At 41.6% G+C, this 27,678-nt stretch overlaps 1 protein-coding gene across 1 annotated transcript; it reads left to right on the top strand.

Moving 5' to 3' along the window:
• The first annotated feature begins 4,196 nt into the window (after window positions 1-4,196).
• Window positions 4,197-8,861, top strand: LOC112250004 (paired box protein Pax-1). Its single transcript, XM_024419791.2, has 5 exons — window positions 4,197-4,458; window positions 4,888-5,514; window positions 6,451-6,584; window positions 6,748-6,958; window positions 8,238-8,861. The coding sequence occupies exons 1-5, from the start codon at window positions 4,455-4,457 to the stop codon at window positions 8,321-8,323; spliced, it is 1,062 nt and encodes a 353-aa protein (XP_024275559.1). The 5' UTR covers window positions 4,197-4,454; the 3' UTR covers window positions 8,324-8,861.
• The last annotated feature ends 18,817 nt before the right edge of the window (window positions 8,862-27,678 follow it).

The following is a 27,678-nucleotide window of genomic DNA, read 5'->3' as shown; positions in this document are numbered from 1 at the left end:
CATATCCTGCATTTAAGTTAAGTTAACATGTTCATATAGGACCAGCTTCCCTGACAAAGATTATGCCTAGTCTTGGACTAAAAAACATTCTCAATTAAGAATCTCAATAAAAAATGCTCCTCATTGTTAGTCCAGGACTGGGCTTAATATGTGTCAGGGAAACTGGCCCCTAGCGTCTAGGAGTTCCCAACCTTTTCATTCCGGGGACCACCAAATCACTGTCAAAAGCTCTTGGGGACCACCAGTAGCTGAATGATGGATTTTTTTTAAACATAAATTATATTGAAAGTCAAATTTGGACAATTTGGCAGTAAATGTAACAAATTAAAAGCATATTATTATTAATATTAACCATTTGCATTGTGAAAAGTAATTAGGGGTTGAAGCAACAAAGCTGGTGAAGCTATGTATTTCTTTGTCATTATTATTATTACAGTATACCAATGCCACATGGTGGCGCTATAACACACAATTGAAAATGATAACTTTGAAAGCTCACACCCCTCACCCAGTGTGACCTAGAATCCTGATATGTGATGCATAGGTCTCTCTCTTCTCGCAAAGTCCGCCATGATGGATTTCCACCATTTTACATTTGGTGAAATATCACTTAAATGCGGGGCCGGACTACCACATTTGGTGAAATATCACTTAAATGTGGGGCCGGACTACCACATTTGGTGCCCTGCATACTCGTTTGGTAATCCAACCCTGCTTAAATGACATCTCCTCCAGAACCACCAGATTCAGATGAAACTTGCTATTTTTTTTATTTTATTTTATTTATTTAACCTTTATTTAACTATACAAGTCAGTTAAGGACAAATTCTTATTTACAATGAAGGCCTACCAAAAGGCAAACGGCCTCCTGCGGGGACGGGGGCCTGGGATTCAAATATAAATAACAAATACAATATAAATATAGGACAAAACACACATCACAGCAAGAGAGACAACACAACACTATATAAAGACAGACCTAGGCAGCAACACATGACAACACAGCATGACAGCAACACAACATGACAACACAGCATGATAGCAACACAACATAACAACAACATGGTAGCAACACAAAACATGGTACAAGCATTATTGGGCACAGTCAACAGCACAAAGGTCAAGAAGGTAGAGACAACAATACATCACACAAAGCAGCCACAACTGTCAGTAAGAGAGTCCATGATTGAGTCTTTGAATAAAGACATTGAGATAAAATTGTCCAGTTTTAGTGTTTGTTGCAGCTCATTCCAGTCGCTAGCTGCAGCGAACTGAAAAGAGGAGCGACCCAGGGATGTGTGTGCTTTGGGGACCTTTATCAGAATGTGACTGGCAGAACGGGTGTTGTATGTGGAGGATGAGGGCCGCAGTATGTATCTCAGACAGGGGGGAGTGAGGCCTAAGAGGGTTTTATAAATAAGCATCAACCAGTGGGTCTTGCGACGGGTATACAGGGAGGACCAGTTTACAGTTATATTTAGCATCTATTGACGCAACATTTTCCAAACTAGCATATCAAACAACATTCCTATGGGTGTGGTCTTGCACACAAATGCATATAAATTAGGCAAAGATATTCGTATTGTCACAAAACTTGGTACACATATTCCAAACACTGTTAAGACTCAACATATGCAAGCACATTCAGATGGAGCACACGGTGGTGCTGTAAAAGGCACGTGTTTATATCTCTTGATCTGTTTGACTCAGAGTGATTCAATTTGGCACACATCCTCTGGGATTTGAGTCTAGCTAACCTGTAAAGTATGGTTCAGTTTAGTCGCATGCTGGCGGTGCTGGACAGTCAAAACCATTCATGCAAGCTCATTGGCTCATAGCAGCCATAATGTTTGAGCTAGAGGCCAGGAAAATATTTGAAGACATGGGTACATAGATGCTATATACCAAATTTGGTGCCAATCGGTCCAGCGGTTCTGGAGAAGATGTTTAAAGTAGTCAACATCATTGAAAATGGTCCAAAATCACTCAAAAGCATTTTGCATGATCTGTTCGATGTTGAGTTCTGATATTTGGCAACTGTGGTAAGGAGTACAGAAGTAGCTCATCCCAGGGCAATGTGTCCAATGTGTCCAATTCTATGATGAGCACAGCCTCATCTGGGGGAAGCAGAGAACTGCACAGCCAAGTCCTGGCTGTAGGAGGACCCAGTCAGTGACCCCGCAGACAGGCTAATGCAACAGGGAAAACATGAGATGGATCTCATCTCTAACTACAGAGTATCCAAAAAAGAAACATTGGACTGTCTTTAATTTTGTAGACTGCATGCTAATTGAATGGAATTATATTTATGTAGAACTGTTTTCTTATTTTCTTGAGAAAATTAAAGGCTTGAAAAATGAACAGAACCTACATTTTCTGAATGCATCACACCTCAGCTCCAAACCCACATCACATCAAACCAAGATCATAGATGAACATATCGATCTATTGAGAACTACAATCAAATGACAAAACAAGGAGTGTCTTTCTTTGAACTATGTGCAATGCATACTACTGGTAAACTTTATCAAATTCTTAGCAAAAGATCAGTTGATAAGCACCTGGCTATGTTTGCAGGTGTGGCTACTGCCCAGTACATATTTGCGGTGATGTCTTGCCATGCACGCCCCTTGTCTTGATCAAGTCGTCTGACTTAACTATGAGATCACCATCCCCATAAACATTCAATTTAAAAAAGGAGGCACAGAGATTTTCTCAATAAAATAATTAAATAAATAAAGACAATTGAAACCATACCAGTTTAATGGGTATATGCCTACTTTCAGGGGCAGGCCTTGTCGTTTAAATAGAAAATAACCTCGCAGTATGCCCATATAGGACTATCTCACAAAACAAAACACTTTTATCTTTTAAATGTTAAATAGGCCTACCTGTATCCTATATTCCAATGCACATATATCAGGGAAGATCAATAGTTATATCAATTTTAATGAATATATGTAAAACAATATACATGTCGTAAAGAAAACAACACCCACGCCTTCTTGCTGAAAATAGGCATATAACGAAAAAAAACTGTTGCATTTGTTTATAGGCAAACAAGAAATCGTGTGGACCAATAAACGATTTACATAGTTCTTCAGAGGAAAAGAGTGGCAAAGACCAAAATACAGTACATGCCAAATATTTATCATGCAACCACTGTAATTAGAATGCTCGGAGGAACAGCAATGTATCCTTAAAAATATATTTACCGTAAAAATAAATTAAAACAGACGTTTGTCACAGACCCTCTGGGCATTCAAAAACTTCTAAACATTTTGCTTATTTTGTTGGTGTGAAGAGTAGGCTATACATGTGTTTGAAAGACCAATCATAATCAATCAATTTAAATCAATTTGCGTTTCAATAGCCATACGATTTATTGGAAAATAAAAGGTTCCAACTTCACGACGCATAAAAGCAATAGTCTTAAGTAGCCTACGACAGAAAGATGTAGGCCTCACATACTGTATGCGCCACATCATAATAGGCTAATCCATCTGCCATGTGCCCAATGTATCACATAGCCTTAGCCATGAGTAACCATAGTGGCCTAATCATCACTCACTCAATCAAGCACCTCAAAGATCTATCAAATATCGATGTTCGAATAGGTCTGTACTAAACCAGAAATTGCATAGAACTGTATGAATTGAGTGTTGTTTCCATATGACCATTGTGCGCAGATTCAATTAATTGCAATTAAGGGGTAGGTAAATATTGCTTTTTTCAAACTAAAGTGCAGATTTTTCATGTGTGTTTAGCACAAATCTTTATTGGGTCATGACTTCCAGTCCACGTTTCATTAATTGTGGTAACTTTTCGGATGGATAAAAATGCTAATACCCTTGCAAATGAAATGTATAATGCAAGCTTGTATCACGGACAAAAAATGTCATAGCATATGATCAATCAGTAAATGCATTAAAAATAATGGCCCATAATTACATGTTAATTCTATCCATTGTAATAATCAAATAGGCCTATCTTTAAACAGAGTATATTTATCCTTGTCGTGGAGAACAGCTTTTTGTTTGGATTTTAATTTCCAAGCACATGTTTTCTCCGAGTTCCAAGAGTGTAGCCTAAATTCTAAAAACCGGAAAAGATTCGGTGGAGTAGCTAGGCTAGAATACACACGGAGGAGGAGACCAATGAAATGGGGAAAGAGCCTTGAGCACAGCCAACAAGATTGACGTAATGGATGCGTCAAATTAATCTGCGCACACTTGAGCCTTCGGGATGGACACATTTCCCCTTATGGGACAAAGATCACTTCAGTCCCTTTGCCCAAACTCGCCGTTTTAGATCATCTTACCAGAAATGCAAGAGCAGAACTGAAGGAAAAACGCACAGAAAAAACATTTTCCTCATCTCATGTGCAGAAGGGTGAAGACAGCACTTTTCGACCATTGGCAACTGGTAGAGGAAAACATCTCAAACCAAAAGCAATGGGTAAACTCATTATTCATTTTGCATGGATCTTTGACTCGTCAGGAGATAATGTTTGCATAAATAGAGATGTGAATGCATTAGGTTTTAGATTTATTTTGTAGCCTACTAGCTTGTCCTCAAATCGTGCGTCCTTCTATCATTCCAGTGTCAGTGTCCATGTCTCCATTTTCATAGGCTATTTTATTTTTCAGACACATTTGGAGTGAACTGCTTGACGATGTTTGAGAGCATAATAGGTTAGAGAACATTGTAGTTGAGAGCTATAACAGTCTGAGTGATATAGATTAAATCAAGGAGAGGGAATTACTTTTCGGGAACTTGAGTGTGCATTATGCTAGGCTAGGCTAAACAGGCTATTGTTTAAAACTCCGTCATGTTGCTATGTCGAGTCTATGCACCTCAATGCAATTCCTTATTTGTTTCTTGCAGATCAAACATATGGAGAAGTAAACCAGCTTGGCGGGGTATTTGTCAACGGGCGACCTCTTCCAAATTCGATTCGGATCAGAATCGTGGAATTAGCTCAACTTGGAATACGACCCTGTGACATCAGTAGACAGCTTCGAGTATCTCATGGCTGCGTGAGCAAGATACTAGCGAGATATAACGAGACGGGTTCGATATTGCCCGGTGCCATAGGAGGAAGTAAACCCCGGGTCACAACACCCAACGTGGTGAAAAGCATAAGGGATTACAAACAAGGAGACCCTGGAATTTTTGCTTGGGAGATCAGGGACAGGCTTCTTGCAGATGCAGTTTGTGATAAATATAACGTTCCCTCCGTCAGCTCCATAAGCCGCATTTTACGCAACAAAATAGGAAATCTTTCTCAGCCGGGCCAATATGAGAACAGCAAGCCAACCCATCCTCAGCTATCCTACAACCACATGTACCCATACTCATACCCCAGTGCAATGTCACCCACTGGGACTAAAATTGGCAGCGGTCACGGTGTACCGATCACAGCGGGCCATGTCAGCCTCTCCCGTCATGGATGGCCTTCGGTGCACACAGTCAGCAACATTTTGGGCATTCGAGCCTTCATGGACCCCTCAGGTAGGTGACAAAATCAAATATTGTGCATGTATGTTACTCTTGAAGCTGAGTTGTTTTCTCATAGGCAGCAGCATTGTGCATTGAGCGCTCAAATGAATAACATTGGTACATTTATGCATCAGTCAGTGTGGCTTGTTAATCACACAGATATTTCAGATGATTTGACATGAATGAGAAACTATTTAAAACAACAAACGTATAGTCAACATCAGGGATAGTAAATAGTGAGAAGTTCATATGGGCTGAATAGGCCTAATGTATCATTTTGGAATGGACGAACGTTTAAATAATATTGATAAAGGAGCCAAATGGCGCATCTGCTATAAACTATAAATGCAAAATCATCTTGACCTGTGTCGATGGGGAAATAGCCTACGTATAGGCCTATCAGTGTGAGTCCTACTTTGTGGTTTGGCCTATTCATATTTCTACAACGTCCTCGTTGTCCATTATGAACGTTAATTAGGCTAAACGTCTTATTTTATGTCAGATATCTTGTTGTTTCTCTTCAAAGTATAGCATTATAATCGCATGAGACCAACAGGTCCAACAGGCCAAACTACAAACCTATAGGATTTACATCAGCAGTAATGTAATATAATATGTTGTTCTAAAATCTCAAGAATTTACAAAAAACATGGCATTCAAAACGTTGTGGCCAAAAACATTTGATCTGATTTTACTAAAATAAAGATTGGTTGAAGTGTGTGTTTATCAGATCATTTCCCCAAGAATTTAATAAAAAACATCTGTTTATCATAAAATGTTCACTACCATCCTGTATTTTTTGCAAAAGGAATGTTCTTAACACAAGAGCTAGATCCCAAAATACATTATTTCAAATGCTCAACTGAGTTGGCATCATATCGAAAAAAAAACGTACATTGGTTTGTTAGCCTAATAATGTTATATTCTACACTGAAACATTTTCCACAGCCATTGCTGGAGCAGAGGGGTACCAATCAAAAATGGAGGAGTGGGCGAGCGTTAACAGAGCGACTTTTTCCTCTGCCCATGGCGTCAACGGAATAGAGAAATCATCCCTAGAGGCAGACATTAAGTATCATCAGGTACAATTATGAAACAAATACACAAACAACGAATATATTCATAGTTTGATCAGAAATCCGTTTCCACAAGATGTCCACTGTAAATATATGCATACATATAAACGTTTTGGGGCGTTTTGCTTCGCTGTGCTTAAACGTTTTTTTTTCTTCCGTTTTTTTTCAGTCTTCTTCAAACCTATCTAGTTATGTACCTGCGTGTGCCTACTCTCCCCCAAACCAATACGGGGTGTATGGTGGGCCAGCAGCTAACTACATGACAACAGGACACCACTGGCAGTCTCAGAACGCAAGCCTGGCCCACCCCAACAGCGGAGCAACCATGCAAGGTGGAGACTTCCACACGGCAATGTCTTTCAAACACTCATCGCGAGAAGGTAACTAAGCAAGTCGGTTTTTTAGGTTTCAAATCTTCCAGCGGATATTTTAATTAAGCACAATGGCACAGATATATGCAGCTGTCAATAAAAAAACAGCTATTTTTAAATGCAACTCGTCAAAAAAAAGATTAGGCCCCGTGGGTCGAAACCCGACGACCTAACAGGATGGGTTTAAATAGGTGATCGAGGATGACAACGGTTGGCATTTAGATCATTTTGTATTTTATATAGGGCATAGGCCTAAATGCTACATACAACGGAAGCTTCGGGCACAAACAACAGAGCAGGCTGTGTTGGGCGACTGACTGTTGGGAAACCATTGAGTTCTTTGAGAGATGGTTACTTTATTTACTGTGCAAGTCATTATGGTATCAAGCCAGTGTAAATGTACAGAGTAGGCCTACAGCAATAGCATTTCATACCCTCAGGTGATGACTGTAGGCCTTTGGTGTAGGTGGTCTTGAAGAACCTATTAATAATAGTTTAATTATATGATAGCTATTAGCCTAACGATATAGACCACATTTTTCCAAACGTTTACATATTCATTAAATAATGTTACAATTAGCTAGCTATGATGTTCAAATTATGTCTATTTAATTTGCGAATACTTTTTAGGCAACGTTATATATTCCTATTTTCAAGGTTTGTGCGTGCGTTTGATTTTCAACGACGAGTAGTCCTGTAGGGAAGATTTTGTTTTGCATTGATAGGCCTACATGATTTCCACAATATCATAACCTTTTTTACGGATAAAAATCTAATTGAGGTAATTTGATATAAATGACCACTGCCATGCAATTAGCGGTGTCATTTCCAACCACATTCGACTTCATTTGAACAAAAAGCCTATTAAAAGATAAGCCTATTAATGCTAAACCAATCAGTATAATTCTAAATGAAATATTTGAGTAACCTACATTATCCATACCCTGCTGTTTATCGTAGGGCAATAATTTTGATATCAGTTACATGCCTGTTTATACTTTTGTGAAGATAATATTTGTGTGAAGAATAAAACATTGCTACATGTGGTAGGCCTCAAATTTGTCCAGTGCAATGGACACATTCATATAATTCCATCCCCGTTTTATACACCTAGGTATGACAGTCCAATAACCTTGATCTCTATCAGATGAGAAACAAGTCTAGGTATCTAATCTTGCTAGGGCATTGAGACCTGACCTATAATTGACATGATTTTGTGTGCTCACTGTTCTGAATTACGACTTATTTGTTCCAGAAACATACTGTATCTGTTGTTTGTTTTTCACAGGAGACAGAAAACCGCACAGTCCCTTGATCAAGCACCAGCACGAGGCGTTGAACGTACACGGACTCTCCCTCCCGACCTCAGCTTAATGACCCAACGAACCCAACGGACCGTCAAGCTCTCTTCAATAGGCAATGTACAGAAAATGCATAAAATTATGGGCGAATTTTCAATAATTCCACCAGTAAGTGAGGAACATACATTTCAAACGTCATTCAGTGTAATTGCATTGCAGTTCAATACAATTGTAAAATCATCGAATGTAGACATGAATGTTGTTATAGTCTTGTTCACCTGCATTAACGCAGTGGTGTTGGTTAGGACTTCATTATTATATATTTTGCATTTCACTCATCCAAAACTCATCCCAAATCGAAATTGCGTAAAACTAATTATGTAACTTCCCTGAGGTCACATTGTTTCCACGACGGATATGGCTAATAGGCGTGCATGCTGTGTGTGTTCAAACAAACATTTGTTATTATGGACTGAAAAGGAAAGTTCAAAATGTGAACAATATCATGTATTTGTAATTTTGTAAATGACATCCGCAAAAACTGTATTATGTATATTTTTTATAACTGTGCTTAATAAAGGCATGCTAAACGGGAAATGCCTATTTCGACATATTTGGATTTCCCTAATTCATGCAGCTTTGCGCCTATTGTTGGCTACTGGTCAAATTAAAATGATGAAATTGTGATTGGTATAATAACTTGAATGGTTTAGTATAACAACTTTTCTCCTGAGGTCTCACTCTGCATACCTTTGACCAGATGCTACCACCCGGACAGATTTGATTTATCTCTCACTCTATCTGGGTACGGACGCTGACCGCAATATAGTTACCAAACAATTAGTCTAAAATAAAGACCTAAACGCACTTCTTATTTGTGGCACCAGACCATGACAAAAATCATAGAGTGGCACCTCTATTGTATAGCCTATTCCAAGACAAACACGAAACACCCGATAATCCAAGAATCAACACACAGTAGTATCAGAACTGGCACTACACAAACGTCTGAAGCATCTGATCAATCGAAACATCAGGTAGGAATGCAAGTCATGCGTGCGCAACTGCGGTTACGCACCGTTTGCAGGTGCAAACATCTAAAGCTAATAATGCTACGCCGAGAGTAGCATTTATGACGCTTAAAATTGATATTTGTAAATGTTGCTCAATTTGGGACAGCATACTGTGTTGTCTTTAATCTTCAGAAAATATTGGAGCCTGGATTTGAGAAGTTGTTGACTGTGAGCAAACTATCACCAACCGATGAAACCATGCAGACTAGCCCCATCACAGCAACGTTTTCCATATGCACATTTGTTTTTTAATATTTGTTTATTCCAGTTTACAGTGTGCATCTGTTCAACTGAATTTATATCAAAAGTGTATTCACCAATTCAATCGGTGGGAGCTATAGGCCAAATAGCTAGAAAGTGTATAGCTAGAAAGTGTAGACTAAATGCTTAATCGAAATCGAAAAGATTATCCTATATTATTATCACTTAGGCCTAACCTATCTACTTTATTCTATTCTATATCACGTTAGGAGTGTGAGTGGTAGTCCTACTTGATATAACGTCGCATATTGAAATTAATCCAACTCAAACCCTTCTCGAAATACTACAAGGCTACTGAAATTCATTATCACTACAAGGACGTATTATTGTGAGTAATATGTACATGAACATTCATGTATTTATTTGTATAACATTTATGTTTTAATATGATAATATGTCATCCAACACATTCATGTGAATTATAATTATTATTGTTATTATAATTATAATATTATAGGACGTTCTTGTACAAGACTAAAGATATATTAACTTCTCGCCTGGTTATGTAAGATTTTTAATTTTATTTAGCCTTTATTTAACTAGATAGACCTATGTCTTTAAAAATAATACTTGTTTAAGGTCATAGAGTTGACAAAATTTCCAGGATGAACACAGAGGCCTAGTTGAGCTTTTGAGGCATAAACAGAGAGCAATTTAGGAATTTTTATATATGCATATAGGACTTAAAATACTAACCTAGAAAACCTTTTGAAAATAGAGTTAGTGGAAGTGGAAAACATAGTTTTGCTAAGCGCTTACTTTTAACAATCCCTAGTCTGCAGTTTGTCTGTGCGGTGGCTATAACCCAGTCCAAAGCCAAGCCACAGACTTCTCCAGGATGAGAACATGTGGGACATTCTGAACAGAAATATACATAACACAATCCAGGTGCCGGTATTTCAGCTTTGTTGTTTGAGTTTGTTTATCCTTACATCCATATTTTGTCAAATGTGGTTTTTATCATCGAAATGAACATGTTGGTGAAATGCGCTTCAAAGTTTCGATATTGGATTGAGGTAGTTGTTAGATTATGTCATGTACTGGATAAGAAACTAGCTTTAACAAAAGGTTTTGTAGGATGCTGTACTCAGGGTGAGCAGGTTGACTGTTTGGACAATAGTCAGAATGACAGACAGGAAGTCGTTAGCAGCAGGGGCATGTAGAGAGAGACGTGTGTGGTAGGGTTACCATGGACACCTGGTGATGGACATCAACACAAAGGAAGGGGAGCTGCAGCATGTAGCTTCATCCATCACAGCCCAGTGTGTCTCCTCTGCAATCAACACCACCTCACCACCCCAAAGTAGAAAACGATGCCTGTCCTATAGGACTGTTGAGACAGGTGGAGGAGAAAATGTATGGTGTTTGCAGACCCGTATACTATTTCAATGTATGGACCTGGGTATGTGTGTCCTTATGGATATTTCTGTGAGGTGTTATGGTGTGAGTCAAGCTATATGTCCTGTAAATGTACACGTGCTTTCATTCATTAGGCAAATGATCTGACTGTGTAGTAGGCCTATCCTCTCAGAATGTATGCAAGTCTCTTAACCTGAGGGACTATTCTCAATCTCCTTCTTAGTGTTCAATCGGCTGCTATGCCAAATTAGAAAAGTAAAACTGTCGTCTACAGTGTTGAGGCAAGTACATGTCGTACAGATGAGATGAAATTAAATAGAATTATCTAACATGATCATTTCCTGCTCATAATGTTTGTCTGACTAGTAGTAATTCTGCAAAAATTCAACACATATTTACTCAATGATTAGCCCCATTTGTAATAGCATTATTACATCAAGTGTGTGTGTGGATGTAGCACTCTGTGAGCTCCCAGCCTCTAATGCAGGAGAAAAGGTTTGGATGTTGTACCTATATATTCAACATTTTCTCACCATTCAAAGTCTACATTGATGTTTTTTTGCTGAGGCGAGTCCAGTAGCCTCCTGTAGACAGGTAATGAGCAATGTAAGGTGATCCTCCAGCAAACAGTTACTGCTGAATGGAGGTATGTCATTACTGGGACAAGTCTGAGCCTTACTGAGCACACGTCTGACAGAAACACTGGGCCTGAGACGAAGCACTGCTCCATTGTTTACAATAGTGGCTGAGAGGGGCTCGAGTCATTGAGGATGTTGATAATGCCCCTCTCTCCCTCCCTGGAACATCCCCATTGCCTACTCTGTGTGCTGTAAGGTGAGTCAGCAGCTTTCAGTTTGACAGCCTATGACTTTGATTGACTGACTGACTGACTGCCCACACAACTGAGCATATCATCACTGGCGGTTATTCTGAGGACAACATCAATACACACACACGCACGCACGCATGCACACACACACACACACACACACACACACACACACACACACACACGTTTGTATTGTACACACAGACTAAAATAATGTATCCTGTAAGTACATCTAACAGCATATGTTTCTCTTGTCGTCATATCAATTACGATGTACCTTTATGTAGGGTCGTAAGGAAGCATATGAATTCGCAAACAAACAGTTTTTCTCCACGCCCTGAGGCAGGGCCACATTAATCTCTGCTGTGTCAAACGGTATTATAGTACAGGGCACACCTCCATTCCAAGATACACTGTCTAAATGTCTCCATCTCAGCAGCAAAGAATCAAGGCGCCAGGACTAAGACAGGCGGCAGAGCATGAAACCACAAGCCACCTTCTGCCCCCCGCTAGAGATGTACACGCTGCTCTCAGTCTGCACACACAGCTCAGATTTGAGATATTAGTAAAAGGTCAAAAGTAATATAATTTAAATAAATGCAAATAAATTCAAATTGAATTCATTTCAGAATACTGACAAAAAAAGGTGTATATTCTTCATTTGCACACAAAATATTTACATATACGATGGTGTCTTTTACGCTAAAAAGCGGCAAACCTAAAGCAATATCTATCTGATGGTCAAGACCTTTAAAGCAAACACAATCCAATGCTAAAAGATCTTCTTCATGGGGAATGCTAGCAGTATACTGCCGGTCAGCCACCATCTTCTCAAGTGACCGTGCCTCGTCTCGGGTTACCGGGTTCATTCTCGGGCCCTCAACAAAAGGTATGTGTCAGGAGAGCTGAGGAAGTGCTGCTGTCCACCTCATCCTGAGTCCTTTCCAGAAGATGTCTGACGTTCAAAGTCAGCTCTGACCCTCTTTTCATCCTTTCCTGTGGAAATTTGAGGAGAGAGCAAATAAACGCAGGTGAGTCTACCAGACAGACATCCCAAAACCAGGGGTCAGCGTTTCGGCTGCTGCTTGAGATACAATGTTATCCCACTCCTCCTGTCTTCTCATAAATTATCCCCATCTTGATTATCCTAACATTAGCATGAGCCAATAAATGAGAAAAGTTTATGGGAAATCTGGACGATTCAACCGTGTGTGTGTGTGTGTGTGTGTGTGTGTGTGTGTGTGTGTGTGTGTGTGTGTGTGTGTGTGTGTGTGTGTGTGTGTGTGTGTGTGTGTGTGTGTGTGTGTGTGTGTGTGTGTGTGTGTGTGTGCGTGCGTGCGTGCGTGTGTGTGTGTGCCCGTGCGCGTGCGACTGTGTGTGTGTGTACATTTGTGAGTGTGTGCTTGTGTGTCACTCCTACCTCACTACCACCACCAGCAGAATTGCTCAATTTGGCTGTACTGTATATAGACTTTTGTGCTTGTTTGTCTAGGGGGATGATGAACTGGCTTGTAGTGAATGATAGGTGCGTGACTAAATGTTATGTCGTTCCGTCTGAATGCATGGTTGCTTCTCAGTCAGAACTAGAATACAACTCAAGAGATGCATCTATCCCAGAGTTACGTACCCACCACCAAACACCTCTCCAACTAATTACTCTGAAACAGCAACACCATTTTGTGTTGCAACTACGGAGCATCAGCTATCAATTATGACAGATTAACCTGTCAGACTAAAGACAACTCTCACCCTTTTATTCCCCACAGATGACGCCATCTTAGTTTTTGAAATATACCACATTGCCTGGCTACAATACCATTATATAATCTCAGAAATATTCACCTACCTTCAGGGATTTACAAATAATAGAAGTCCCCAAAAGGTAGCAACAAGATCTCCAATCTCGTTTAAATTTGTTTGTAGTCCTGTGATACAGTAATGTATGCAAGAAAGAGTTGGAGTCTCGGTTCTGAGACAGCAGGGACTATGTCTCTGTGAGGCTCTGAGAGAGAGTTCTAATAATTCTCTCAGCGTTTTCACATCTGAGATTTAGTCTAGTCGAAAACCCAGTCCAGCACCACGCTACACTACACTATACACACTACACCTCCCTCCCTCCCTCCCTCCAATGACTGGCCCCACTTCTGGGTTCCATGTATGACATCATTTCCTCTCAGCACACTCAGAGAGTTCTCTGATCTCTTGTTCAGATGCCAACAACGTCCAGTAAAAGATGCACCAGGGTTGGCACTGCGCTGCCAGGGCTTTTCCTTATTTAATGAACATAACAAGCCAAACTTCTGAAAATGACTCTATGTGAACTATATTAAGGAAGCAAGCAATTTATTGAAACAACAGTGAATGCACAACAAACTGTGAAATAATGAAACTACATCAATTAAATAGGTTAAATACTTATCTTACAGTTCATGATCTCATTTTTGAACTTTTAAATATTTTTAGGAAAATACTAAGACGCTTTAAAAAATTGTAATAAAACACATGTTTAGGTCAAATACAGATTCAAAACGTTTAGGCCTGGACACACACCCTCTAAACCCACCCTAAACCCAAACCAAAGTTTAATTTGATCACAGTATTAATATTTTCAAAAGAAGCTAATCGAAATCTCATACATCATGAGGTTACAAGAAAAATAAGTAATGAATACAGATATTTTTTGTACCAACTTTTGTACCAACACTGTGGTTGAATCCGATTTCTCAACAAGACATAAAATAAGAAAATCACTAAATTATGAGAAATGGTCAAAGTTTATCCTGATGTTAAAAGTATGTTCGCAAAAGCATATTGCAAACCAAGCCCAACTTGTTTTTCAGACTGTTAAAATCACAAATACGTAGCAGGGTTCGGTAGCTCAACTGAAGTATCCCTTTTTGTGTGCAAACACAACAGCTTAGCAAAGGGCAACGTTAGATCAGAGATGGTGTCCATTGATCTCGCCTTGGTTACTGGCCTTGAAAACCTTCTGGAATGCCTCTACTGTCTGATAACATCTTTAATGTACACAAGGCTACTGACTGATAGCCATCGCACGAGAGAGAGAGGAAAGAGTTCACGTTTTTCAGGACAATCACAAATTCCATCAGAACTATCTGGATGTCTTTCACATTGCCACACGCCCTGCCAGTGCCCCTATAATTGACCTCAAAACTCCCCAAATGAGTCTGAGCCAGGAGCCACCACCCAGGAGCCACCACCCAGGAGCCACCACCCAGGATTCGCCTGCCAACGTCATCCTTATTTTCTCCTATCAGCACCTCTTTGTTGCCATGCCGATGGAAGTTGGAGATAGTGCCGTGTGAGTGGCTTGCCCCCAATGGCTAAATCAGATCGCCATTGCCAGTCTAACCCTGGTACAACGCTGACACACGCGTTATGTTTCTAAGCCTGCGTCCCAAATGGCACCCTTTCCCTTTGTAGTGCCTTACTTTTGACCAGTGCAATATATAGGGAATAGCCTATTGACCTCAAACTCAACTCTGGATCTCAAAGACAGTTCCACTGTGTTGTTTTAATTGTGCGCCCTCTAATCAGGGACTGATTTAGACCAGGTGGGTGCAATTACACATCAGGTAGAACAGAAAACCAGCAGGCTCCGGAACTCGTAGGCTAAGCGTTGAATAACCCTGGCCTCCTGTATTTAGGGTGCCATTTGGGATGCATCCCAACTCAACAGTGTGTAGATCATTTAACACACTCCCAAGAGGACATTATCACTGACTGGAGCCAAAGACTGGGAACAATTAGCCCAATACTGGAAGAGAACTGGAGCCGGAGTCAGCAATATGTCTGTAATCCTAATCACCAAGCAGAGTAAAACAGGGGTGTTTACAGGTACAGTAGTATCGTAGCTAGCACAATATGTCTTCACAGACATCTACATACATGTTCTAACCTCGCATCCAGCAGCCTCCTGGATGATGCTTGAAGTGCTAGTTCTAGAAACTGAGCTATTCTGACTGCGAGTATAAGGACTTGGCCAATCACAGAAGAGAGAGCGAGAGAGAGAAAGAGAGGGAGAATGATAACCGCAGTGATTAGTGAACATCATAGGCAGATCTTGTCTGGTTCCCAAATGGCATCCTATTCCCTACATAGTGCATAGTGTCCACATGGAACCAGGTCAAAAGTAATGCACTACATCGGGAATAGGGTGCCGTTTTGGAGGCAGATCTTTTCATGGCGTATGACAGCGTGACCAGTAGCTATATGCCCGATAAGAATGATATGCTTTGTTTGGCCTGTAAGGAGTGCTTCACTGGAGGTGGCTGAGTTATCGGACAGCGGGGGAGATGGAGGGATTGGCCCCAAACATGTCCACAACGTCAGCCAAAGTGAAATGCAATCAAATCAAATGAAATTTGATTTGTCACATGCGCCAAATACAACAGGTGTATTCCTTACCGTGAAATGCTTACTTATAAAGCCCTTAACCAACAATGCAGTTTTAAGAAAATAGAGTTAAGAAAATATTTACCAAAAAAATGAACACAATGATATAACAATAACGAGGCCATTTACAGGGGGTACCGGTACCAAGTCAATGTGAGGGGGTACAGGTTAGTCGAGATAATTTGTACTTGTAGGTTGGGGTAAAGTGAATATGCATAGAAAATGAACAGAGAGTGGGGGGGTGTCAATGCAAATAGTCCGGGTGGCCCTTTATTAATTGTTCAGCAGTCTAATGGCTTGGGGGTAAAAGCTGTTAAGGAGCCTTTTGGACCTAGACTTGGCGCTACGGTACTGCTTGCTGTGTTGTAGCAGAGAGAACAGTCTATGACTTGGGTGACTGGAGTCTTTGACAATTTGTTGGGCCTTCCTCTGACAACGCCTAGTATATAGGTCCTGGATGGCAGGAAGCTTGGCCCCAGTGATGTACTGGGCCATATGCACTACCCTCTGTTGTGCCTCATGGTCGGATGTCAAGCAGTTGCTATACCAGGCGGTGATGCAACCAGTCAGGATGCACTCAATGGTGCAACTGTAGAACTTTTTGAGGATCTGGAGACCCATGCCAAATAGAAATGTATGAACTACAGTATTGTTGTGTGACTCGGTTATTCAAGCACAAATCATTAAAACATGTTTTGTAATAGAGCCATTTTCATTCAAAGAGAGGGGCATTTAAAAAGGTGAGTAGATCATTTAAATGTGCCTGCAACAATATACATACTATACTGAAAAACAACATTTGTCTGCCTCTTTCTGTGTCATAGAGGGGCTCCCAGGGCATGTGACTTTACAGCATGTAAGCAGCGTGGCACCTACAGGTCTCAGGAGAGAGGGGCTGCGCCCCAAATGGCACCCTATTCCATATACCCATACAGCTCTGGACAAAAGTAGTGCACTTTATAGGAAATAGGGTGCCATTTGGGACGCAAACAGGGGCTTTACATTACCTGTGTCAGGAAATCTGAGAGCTTCATGTGGCCGGAAGAGCCAACCATCCCTCTCCTCATCCTCAGCAGAACTATTTTAAAAGCTTTGCACCCCTAATCCCCAAAACAAATATTTAGTGAGTTTCTCTTGATGCCACAAAGCCCAGCTTCTCCAGTCGATCCTAAAGATTAACAGCCTGGGACAATGATCTGGTGGTCCTATTGGACAGAGGTCAGGGTTGAAGACTGACCAATCCCATAGCCAAACATGACCATTAATGACAGGTTGAATCTACTCTGTTAACATTCCTCTTCAGTTGGAGAGCTTCATTACAGCTTTGTAACAGACAATCTGGTGAGGATACAGATCTTTGTTGTTTTTTCAAACCTGATGCCATGCATGTTGTTTTTTCAAACCTGATGCCATCTATCTATCTATCTATCTATCTATCTATCTATCTATCTATCTATCTATCTATCTATCTATCTATCTATCTATCTATCTATCTATCTATCTATCTATCTATCTATCTATCTATCTATCTATCTATCTATCTATCTATCTATCTATCTATCTATCTATCTATCTATCTATCTATCTATCTATCTATCTATCTATCTATCTATCTATCTATCTATCTATCTATCTATCTATCTATCTATCTATCTATCTATCTACAGAGATGTGTAGCCACAGTGTTCGGATGGCTAGGGATGCACTGTTTTCTCCCAGATCACCAGAACTGAATGGACATTGTGTGAAGACTGGGGAAAAGAAGGACTTATCTGAATGAGGGTCCATTTAAGATGTAGGGAGAGGATTAGGATGTTTTCATTTCTGAGCCATCCCACTTGGGTGGTACAGTGGGAAGCACCAGATGAGATAGCATTGTGAGTGTGAAAAGGTAGCATGCTACAAAAGGAGGTTAGGAAGCAGGCGAGGGTGGCTGGATGAAAACATAAAGGAGTAGTTTTCCACTTCTCTTTCCAAGCCCTCCATTAATTTGCTGTTATGAAGTTGCGCAATATAAGACAGTTTAGTTGGTTAAAAAGATGAGAGAATAAAAATTCACCTCACAATAAGCACGTTGAGCAGGAAGTTAGCAGATGTTATGCTAAAGATCTTACTTTCACACACACACACACACACACACACACACACACACACACACACACACACACACACACACACACCAAAGCCAGAATGTCTTCACCACTGTGATTCTGTCTTACTCACTTTTAAACTCTCCTCAGAGGAAGTGGGGTCACAAGGTCAGTCCCGGAGCACAGACGAGCCATACAGTATTTTGAAAATATGTGACAAGGGGATGGAGCGCTAATGTATCCCAAACAACAACAGTGTCTGTAGTGTCGCTGAGGCTTTTGTTATGTCTGTCTCTATGAAGTTCTAACAGGTTGTTAACCCCTAAAAATAACCCCTAAAACAGACGGACGATGATCAGTCAGTCAAAGTGCACGATAGGAAACACAGCTACTAAAGTTGCCTTGCTGCCTATAGAGAAAGTGCATGACGTGATAAGAGGGAGATCTTCCCAGAACTACATTTTTTTACAATCTCTTTGGCACTAATTTCAGAACCTTGTGGTAATTTTTCAAAACTCTAGACACAAAACTCAAAACGGTCATCACTTGTAACACAGGCTGTCCAATGTTCAAAACATTGCATTGTGCATTCATATCTTTAAAGAAACCTTGCACTTGCAGAATTATCTGTTCAAATAACTAATTTATCATGAAATACCATAGGAACATTCATTTAGATCACCCACACGCAATATACCGATAGGGTCACTGTGTAGTTGTTCGTTCAATAATTAAATATTGTAGTACAAAATATGTGATGCATGTTTCATTATGGTACTACACGTAAATACATCACTGTAAAAGGACTAGTAGAGAGAATACTACAGACACAGTGGAATCATTGAACAAAATCTGAAATTTATTGATCAAATACAATAAAATCACAACATAGATTTCTTTGAACCAAAGCAAAAATAATTAGCTACAAAAAAGAAAAAAACTACAGGAAAACGTAAACAGCAGTGTTCCTCACCTGGCTTACTGTAAAAAGCTAAACAAAGGATTGATTACTGTACTTCTATATTTCCTTCAACCCTGTCTTGTGGATTTGGCCACAGGTTCTCATCCACATCACAATTGATGTTTTCATTAGCCAACCATCTTGGGATGAATCTTCGGGCATGGCGAATCCAGGCCCGACACTGGTCTGCCGTGATGTCATTGCATGCGTCATCCATGGCCTGGAGAAGGGTGGCTTGTTCGTGAGGGCGCCTATCATATACCTTCCACCTCCATGTGGAGAAAAATTCCTCAATTGGGTTAAGGAAAGTAGAGTATGGGAGTAAGTACAGGGTGGTAAATTGTGGACGGGCCTGAAACCATGCTTTCAACATTTGAGCACGGTGGAACCTGACATTATCCCACATAATGGCATAGGTCACGCCATCAGCTCTACAGACCTGATTTAGCTCATCAAGGTTAGGTTACAAGGAGAGCTGAATTATAGGATCCAATACGAGGTCTGTGTCCCACCACACCATCTTCCGATATAGCCGCACACATGCTGATGTTTTTCCCACGTCCAGGTACTTGGATGGTTGCCCACTGGCCAATGAAATTCCGACCTCTCCTCCATGTCTTGGCCAAGTTGAAGCCGGCCTCATCCAAAAAGAGGACTTTGTGATGGTTTTCGTCAACAACCAGCTCCATCACCCTCTAAAAGATATTTTGTAATGAGAATTACTGATTACAATGATGTAGAATTTTTGGGAACATTTTCACAACAGGCATCTTGAAACTGAACATACCTGAACATACTCAGTTCTCAGTTACTTCCCTCTGTCTGCAATTATTTCAAAAGGCACACGTTATAGCTGTTTTAAAGACACCTGGTGCCTTTTCAGCATGCAGGCAATAGTCGGCTAACTTATGGCTTCCACATTGTTCAACATGTCGTCATTGTCCAAGATGTGCTGTTGAATGTCTGTAAGGCGAATATCATTTCTGTCCTGAACCAAATTGACCACAGCTCGCTCTTGTTGGTCTGTCAGAATTTTTCCTCTGCCTCTCCTATTTGGCCAATCTCAATTCTGCAGGGAAAATTACAGTAAGAACACATTTAGTCACATCACCTACTCTGTGGTACACATTGGCATGCAGTATACAGTCATTTGACAGTTGAGAGTAGCCTAATGTTTAGTATATGCTGAAGACTTACCGGTTCTCATTGCGGAAAGTTCTGATGATTGAGGGCATGGTTGATCTTCAGAGGATTGGTTGAATCATTGTAGCTGCCTCAGTCATGGTCTTGCCATGATCTACGACATGGTCTACAAATATTGCTCTGATTTCATTGGACACTCTTTGCTGTTGCTGCCGCTGTCTTGGTCCGTGGCCTTGTCCTCTACCTCGTTCTCCCACACCTCTCAAACAAGGCCCACGACCACCTCTCAGAAGGGGTGCTTGTCCCCTGCTATTCCGTTGAGTACCACGTCTTCCTTGTCTTCCTCCTTCCTCCTCCTCCTCCTCCTCCTTGGATCACCTGCCGGCTCCATGTTATCACTATGTTGTTGTAGGTGGATACCACTCATTTCACTATATACTCGTACCACAATGTGAAATCAATCATCAGTAACGAGTTGGCAGTATTGGAAAAGCAATTGCACTCGCCGGTCACTTTATTAGGTACACCTGCGTGTAAACGCAAATATCCTGCTCCTTCGAACAGCGACTCATGTGGCTGCCTACAACTCAATATATGGAGTATATAGAGTAGAGAGCTTAAGTTGTTGTTCGACCAAACATTAGAACGGGCAAGATGCGTAATCTAAGCAACTTGTTTGTTGGTGTCACACATGGTGGTTCTAGCATGTCAGAAACAGCTGCCCTCCTGGGATTTTTATGCACTACAGTCTCTAGAGTTTACAGAGAATGGTGCGATAAACAAAACACATTCAGTGAGCGGCAGTTCTGTGGGCAAAACACCTTGTTAATGAGAGAGGTCAGAGGAGAATGTCCAGACTCATTCAAGCTAACAGAAAGGCCACAAATGCTCAAATAACAGCTGTTTAAAACAGTGGTGTGCAGAAGGGCATCTCTTAACGTGCAACACCGTGAATGATTCAGGCTGTTGTGGAGGCAAAAGGGAGTCCTACCCAGTACTAGATATGTGTACCTAATAAAGTGACCGGTGAGTGTACAGTAATGTAAAATCTGAAAACATGGTCTGGAAAACTGGTACATGGGACCGTAGAAACAGTGTCTGATAAAGAATGATGATGAAATATTACATCCATTGGTTCATGTTCCATGGTAATTGGTGTCAATGGATCTCGTTATACTGAAACTTTCATGATCTAAACATGGAATATTGTTTGTCAGTGTCCATAAAACTCTGCATTAAGAGTAATGCAACAGTTACTTATCATTTTGAGCAGTTGTATTAATTGATAGTTAGATCATTGTAATGAAATGAATAGAACGCAACGAACCGCCCTTGCTGTCTCTGCCTGGCCGGTTCCCCTCTTTCCACTGGGATTCTCTGCCTCTAACCCTATTACAGGGGCTGAGTCACTGGCTTGCTGGGGCTCTCTCATGCCGTCCCTGGAGGGGGTGCGTCACCTGAGTGGGTTGATTCACTGTTGTGGTCATCCTGTCGAGATCCATCGAGATCTTTGTGGGCTATACTCAGCCTTGTCTCAGGATGGTAAGTTGGTGGTTGAAGATATCCCTCTAGTGGTGTGGGGGCTGTGCTTTGGCAAAGTGGGTGGGGTTATATCCTTCCTGTTTGGCCCTGTCCGGGGGTGTCCTCGGATGGGGCCACAGTGTCTCCTGACCCCTCCTGTCTCAGCCTCCAGTATTTATGCTGCAGTAGTTTATGTGTCGGGGGGCTGGGGTCAGTTTGTTATATCTGGAGTACTTCTCCTGTCCTATTCGGTGTCCTGTGTGAATCTAAGTGTGCGTTCTCTAATTCTCTCCTTCTCTCTTTCTTTCTCTCTCTCGGAGGACCTGAGCCCTAGGACCATGCCCCAGGACTACCTGACATGATGACTCCTTGCTGTCCCCAGTCCACCTGGCCATGCTGCTGTTCCAGTTTCAACTGACCTGAGCCCTAGGACCATGCCCCAGGACTACCTGACATGATGACTCCTTGCTGTCCCCAGTCCACCTGGCCATGCTGCTGCTCCAGTTTCCAACTGTTCTGCCAGTTTATTATTATTCGACCATGCTGGTCATTTATGAACATTTGAACATCTTGGCCATGTTCTGTTATAATCTCCACCCGGCACAGCCAGAAGAGGACTGGCCACCCCACATAGCCTGGTTCCTCTCTAGGTTTCTTCCTAGGTTTTGGCCTTTCTAGGGAGTTTTTCCTAGCCACCGTGCTTCTACACCTGCATTGCTTGCTGTTTGGGGTTTTAGGCTGGGTTTCTGTACAGCACTTTGAGATATCAGCTGATGTACGAAGGGCTATATAAATAAATTTGATTTGATTTGATTTGATTTGATTTGATTTGAATAGACTGTCATCTCAGATTGAATGTGTAAATTGCATTTTGAAAAGGTAATACTTTGATATTAACTTGTGTCATTTTGAACAGGTGATTTTAGTTCAACGAACAAATTATCTTAGCTTTATGTGAATTGTATCCAAGCAATTAGAAAGAGTTTTCAAAAATGTGCATTTTGATCATTGGTTGTGAGTTTTGCATCTAGAGTTTCAAAAAATGACATTAAGGTTCTGAAATGAGTGCCAAAGTGATTGTAAAAAACTGTAATACATATACAGTACCAGTCAAAAGTTTGGACACACCTACTCATTCAAGGGTTTTTCTTTATTTTTTAAACTATTTTCTACATTGTAGAATACTAGTGAAGACATCAAAACTATGAAATAACAATATAAGGAATCATGTAGTAACCAAAGAAGTGTTAAACAAATCAAAATATATTTTGTATTTGAGATTCTTCAAAGTAGCTACCCTTTGCCTTGATGACAGCTTTGCACACTCTTTGCATTTGGCATTCTCTCAACCAGCTTCACGAGGTAGTCACCTGGAATGCATTTCAATTAAAAGGTGTGCCTTGTTAAAGTTAATTTGTGCAATTTCTTTCCTTCTTAATGTGTTTGAGCCAATCAGCTGTGTTGTGACAAGGTAGGGGTGGTATACAGAAGATAGCCCTATTTAGTAAAAGACCAACTCCACATTATGGCAATAACATCTCAAATAAGCAAAGAAAAAGGAAAATGGAAATGGAAATGTCAAAGAAAAAAGGAAAATGTCAAAAACTTTGAAAGTTTCTTCAAGTGCAGTCACAAAAACCCTCAAGCACTCTGATGAAACTGGCTCTCATGAGGCCCGCCACAGGAAAGAAAGACCCAGAGTTACCTCTGCTGCGGAGGATACGTCCATTAGAGTTACCAGCCTCAGAAATTGCAGCCCAAACAAATGCTTTACAGAGTTCAAGTAACAGACTCATCTCAACATCAGCTGTTCAGAGGAGACAGTGTGAATCAGACCTTCATGGTCAAATTGCTGCAAAGACACTACTACTAAAGGACACCAATAAGAAGAAGAGACTTGCTTTGGCCAAAAAACACGAGCAATGGACATTAGACCGCTTTGGTCGTTGAGTCCAAATTTTAGATTTCTGGTTCCAATCGCCGTGTCTTTGTGAGATGCGGAGTAAGTGAACGGATAATCTCTGCATGTGTGGTTCCCACAGTGAAGCATGGAAGAGGAGGTGTGACGGTGTGGGGGTGCTTTGCTGGTGACACTGTCAGTGATTTATTTAGAACTCAAGGCACACTTAACCAGCATGGCTACCACAGCATTCTGCAGCGATACGCCATCCCATCTGGTTTGTGCTTAGTGGGACTATCATTTGTTTTTCAACAGGACAATGACCCAACACACCTCCAGGCTGTGTAAAGATATTTGACCAAGAAGGAGAGTGATGGAGTGCTGCATCAGATTATCTGGCCTTCACAAAATTGAGATGGTTGGAGATGAGTTGGACCACAGAGTGAAGGATAAGCAGCCAACATGTGCTAAGCATATATGGGAACTCCTTCAAGACCGTTGGAAAAGCATTGAAGGTGAAGCTGGTTGTGAGAATGCCAAGAGTGTACAAAGCTGTCATCAAGGCAAAGGGTGGCTACTTTTAAGAATCTTTAATAGTGAAGACATCAGCACTATGAAATAACACATATGGAATCATGTAGTAACCAAAAAAGGGTTAAGCAAATCAAAATATATTTGATATTTTTCTCAAATGTGGACTACTATAGAATGTAGCAGGTCTAGTACCACTACTGTAGACTGTAACAGGTCTAGTACCGCTACTACAGATTGAGCAGGTCTAGTAACGCTACTACAGATGGTAGCAGGTCTAGAACCACTACTGTAGACAGTAGCAGGTCTAGGGTCACCACCATAGACTGTAGCAGGGCTAGAACCACTACTATACACTGTAGCAGGTCTAGTACCGCTACTACAGACTGTAGCATGTATAGAACCACTACTGTAGACTGTAGCAGGTCTAGAACCACTAATTTAGGCTGTAGCAGGACTAATGCCACCACTATAGACAGTAACAGGTCTGGCACCACTACTATAGACTGTAACATGTCTAGTGTCACTACTTTAGATTGTAGCCGGTTTAATACCTCTACTATAGACTGTAGCAGCTCTATTACCACTACTATAGCCTTTAACAGGACTAGGACCACTATCATAGACTGTAACAGATGTAAAATCAAATCAAATCAAATTTTATTTGTCACATACACATGGTTAGCAGATGTTAATGCGAGTGTAGCGAAATGCTTGTGCTTCTAGTTCCGACAATGCAGTAATAACGAACAAGTAATCTAACTAACAATTCAAAAAAAAAACTACTGTCTTATACACAGTGTAAGGGGATAAAGAATATGTACATAAGGATATATGAATGAGTGATGGTACAGAGCAGCATAGGCAAGATACAGTAGATGATATCGAGTACAGTATATACATATGAGATGAGTATGTAAACCAAGTGGCATAGTTAAAGTGGCTAGTGATACATGTATTACATAAGGATGCAGTCGATGATATAGAGTACAGTATCTACGTATGCATATGAGATGAATAATGTAGGGTAAGTAACATTATATAAGGTAGCATTGTTTAAAGTGGCTAGTGATATATTTACATCATTTCCCATCAATTCCCATTATTAAAGTGGCTGGAGTAGAGTCAGTGTCATTGACAGTGTGTTGGCAGTAGCCACTCAATGTTAGTGGTGGCTGTTTAACAGTCTGATGGCCTTGAGATAGAAGCTGTTTTTCAGTCTCTCGGTCCCAGCTTTGATGCACCTGTACTGACCTCGCCTTCTGGATGACAGCAGGGTGAACAGGCAGTGGCTCGGGTGGTTGATGTCCTTGATGATCTTTATGGCCTTCCTGTAGCATCGGGTGGTGTAGGTGTCCTGGAGGGCAAGTAGTTTGCCCCCGGTGATGCGTTGTGCAGACCTCACTACCCTCTGGAGAGGCTTACGGTTGAGGGCGGTGCAGTTGCCATACCAGGCGGTGATACAGCCCGCCAGGATGCTCTCGATTGTGCATCTGTAGAAGTTTGTGAGTGCTTTTGGTGACAAGCCAAATTTCTTCAGCCTCCTGAGGTTGAAGAGGCGCTGCTGCGCCTTCTTCACGATGCTGTCTGTGTGAGTGGACCAATTCAGTTTGTCTGTGATGTGTATGCCGAGGAACTTAAAACTTGCTACCCTCTCCACTACTGTTCCATCGATGTGGATGGGGGGTGTTCCCTCTGCTGTTTCCTGAAGTCCACAATCATCTCCTTAGTTTTGTTGACGTTGAGTGTGAGGTTATTTTCCTGACACCACACTCCGAGGGCCCTCACCTCCTCCCTGTAGGCCGTCTCGTCGTTGTTGGTAATCAAGCCTACCACTGTTGTGTCGTCCGCAAACTTGATGATTGAGTTGGAGGCGTGCATGGCCACGCAGTCGTGGGTGAACAGGGAGTACAGGAGAGGGCTCAGAACGCACCCTTGTGGGGCCCCAGTGTTGAGGATCAGCGGGAGGAGATGTTGTTGCCTACCCTCACCACCTGGGGGCGGCCCGTCAGGAAGTCCAGAACCCAGTTGCACAGGGCGGGGTCGAGACCCAGGGTCTCGAGCTTGATGACGAGCTTGGAGGGTACTATGGTGTTGAATGCCGAGCTGTAGTCGATGAACAGCATTCTCACATAGGTATTCCTCTTGTCCAGATGGGTTAGGGCAGTGTGCAGTGTGGTTGAGATTGCATCGTCTGTGGACCTATTTGGGCGGTAAGCAAATTGGAGTGGGTCTAGGGTGTCAGGTAGGGTGGAGGTGATATGGTCCTTGACTAGTCTCTCAAAGCACTTCATGATGACGGATGTGAGTGCTACGGGGCGGTAGTCGTTTAGCTCAGTTACCTTAGCTTTCTTGGGAACAGGAACAATGGTGGCCCTCTCACACAGGACACCGAATAGGACAGGAGAGGTACTCCAGAAGCATGTGGGAACAGCAGACTGGTATAGGGATTGATTGAATATGTCCGTAAACACACTGGCCAGCTGGTCTGCGCATGCTCTGAGGGCGCGGCTGGGGATGCCGTCTGGGCCTGCAGCCTTGCGAGGGTTAACACGTTTAAATGTCTTACTCACTTCGGCTGCAGTGAAGGAGAGACCGCATGTTTTCGTTGCAGGCCGTGTCAGTGGCACTGTATTGTCCTCAAAGCGGGCAAAAAGTTATTTAGTCTGCCTGGGAGCAAGACATCCTGGTCCGTGACTGGGCTGGGTTTCTTCCTGTAGTCCGTGATTGACTGTAGACCCTGCCACATGCCTCTTGTGTCTGAGCCGTTGAATTGAGATTCTACTTTGTCTCTGTACTGGCGCTTAGCCTGTTTGATAGCCTTGCGGAGGGAATAGCTGCACTGTTTGTATTCAGCCATGTTACCAGACACCTTGCCCTGATTAAAAGCAGTGGTTCGTGCCTTCAGTTTCACACGAATGCTGCCATCAATCCAAGGTTTCTGGTTAGGGAATGTTTTAATCGTTGCTATGGGAACGACATCTTCAACGCACGTTCTAATGAACTCGCACACCGAATCAGCGTATTCGTCAATGTTGTTGTCTGACGCAAATCAGAAACATCTCCCAGTCCACGTGATGGAAGCAGTCTTGGAGTGTGGAGTCAGCTTGGTCGGACCAGCGTTGGACAGACCTCAGCGTGGGAGCCTCTTGTTTTAGTTTCTGTCTGTAGGCAGGGATCAACAAAATGGAGTCGTGGGCAGCTTTTCCAAAAGGGGGGTGGGGCAGGGCCTTATATGCGTCGCGGAAGTTAGAGTAACAATGATCCAGGGTCTTTCCACCCCTGGTTGCGCAATCGATATGCTGATAAAATTTAGGGAGTCTTGTTTTCAGATTAGCCTTGTT

This window comes from Oncorhynchus tshawytscha, linkage group LG05 (assembly GCF_018296145.1).
Source record: "Oncorhynchus tshawytscha isolate Ot180627B linkage group LG05, Otsh_v2.0, whole genome shotgun sequence".
NCBI classification, from domain to species: domain Eukaryota; kingdom Metazoa; phylum Chordata; class Actinopteri; order Salmoniformes; family Salmonidae; genus Oncorhynchus; species Oncorhynchus tshawytscha.
This window is presented reverse-complemented; position numbering and strand designations above follow the sequence as displayed.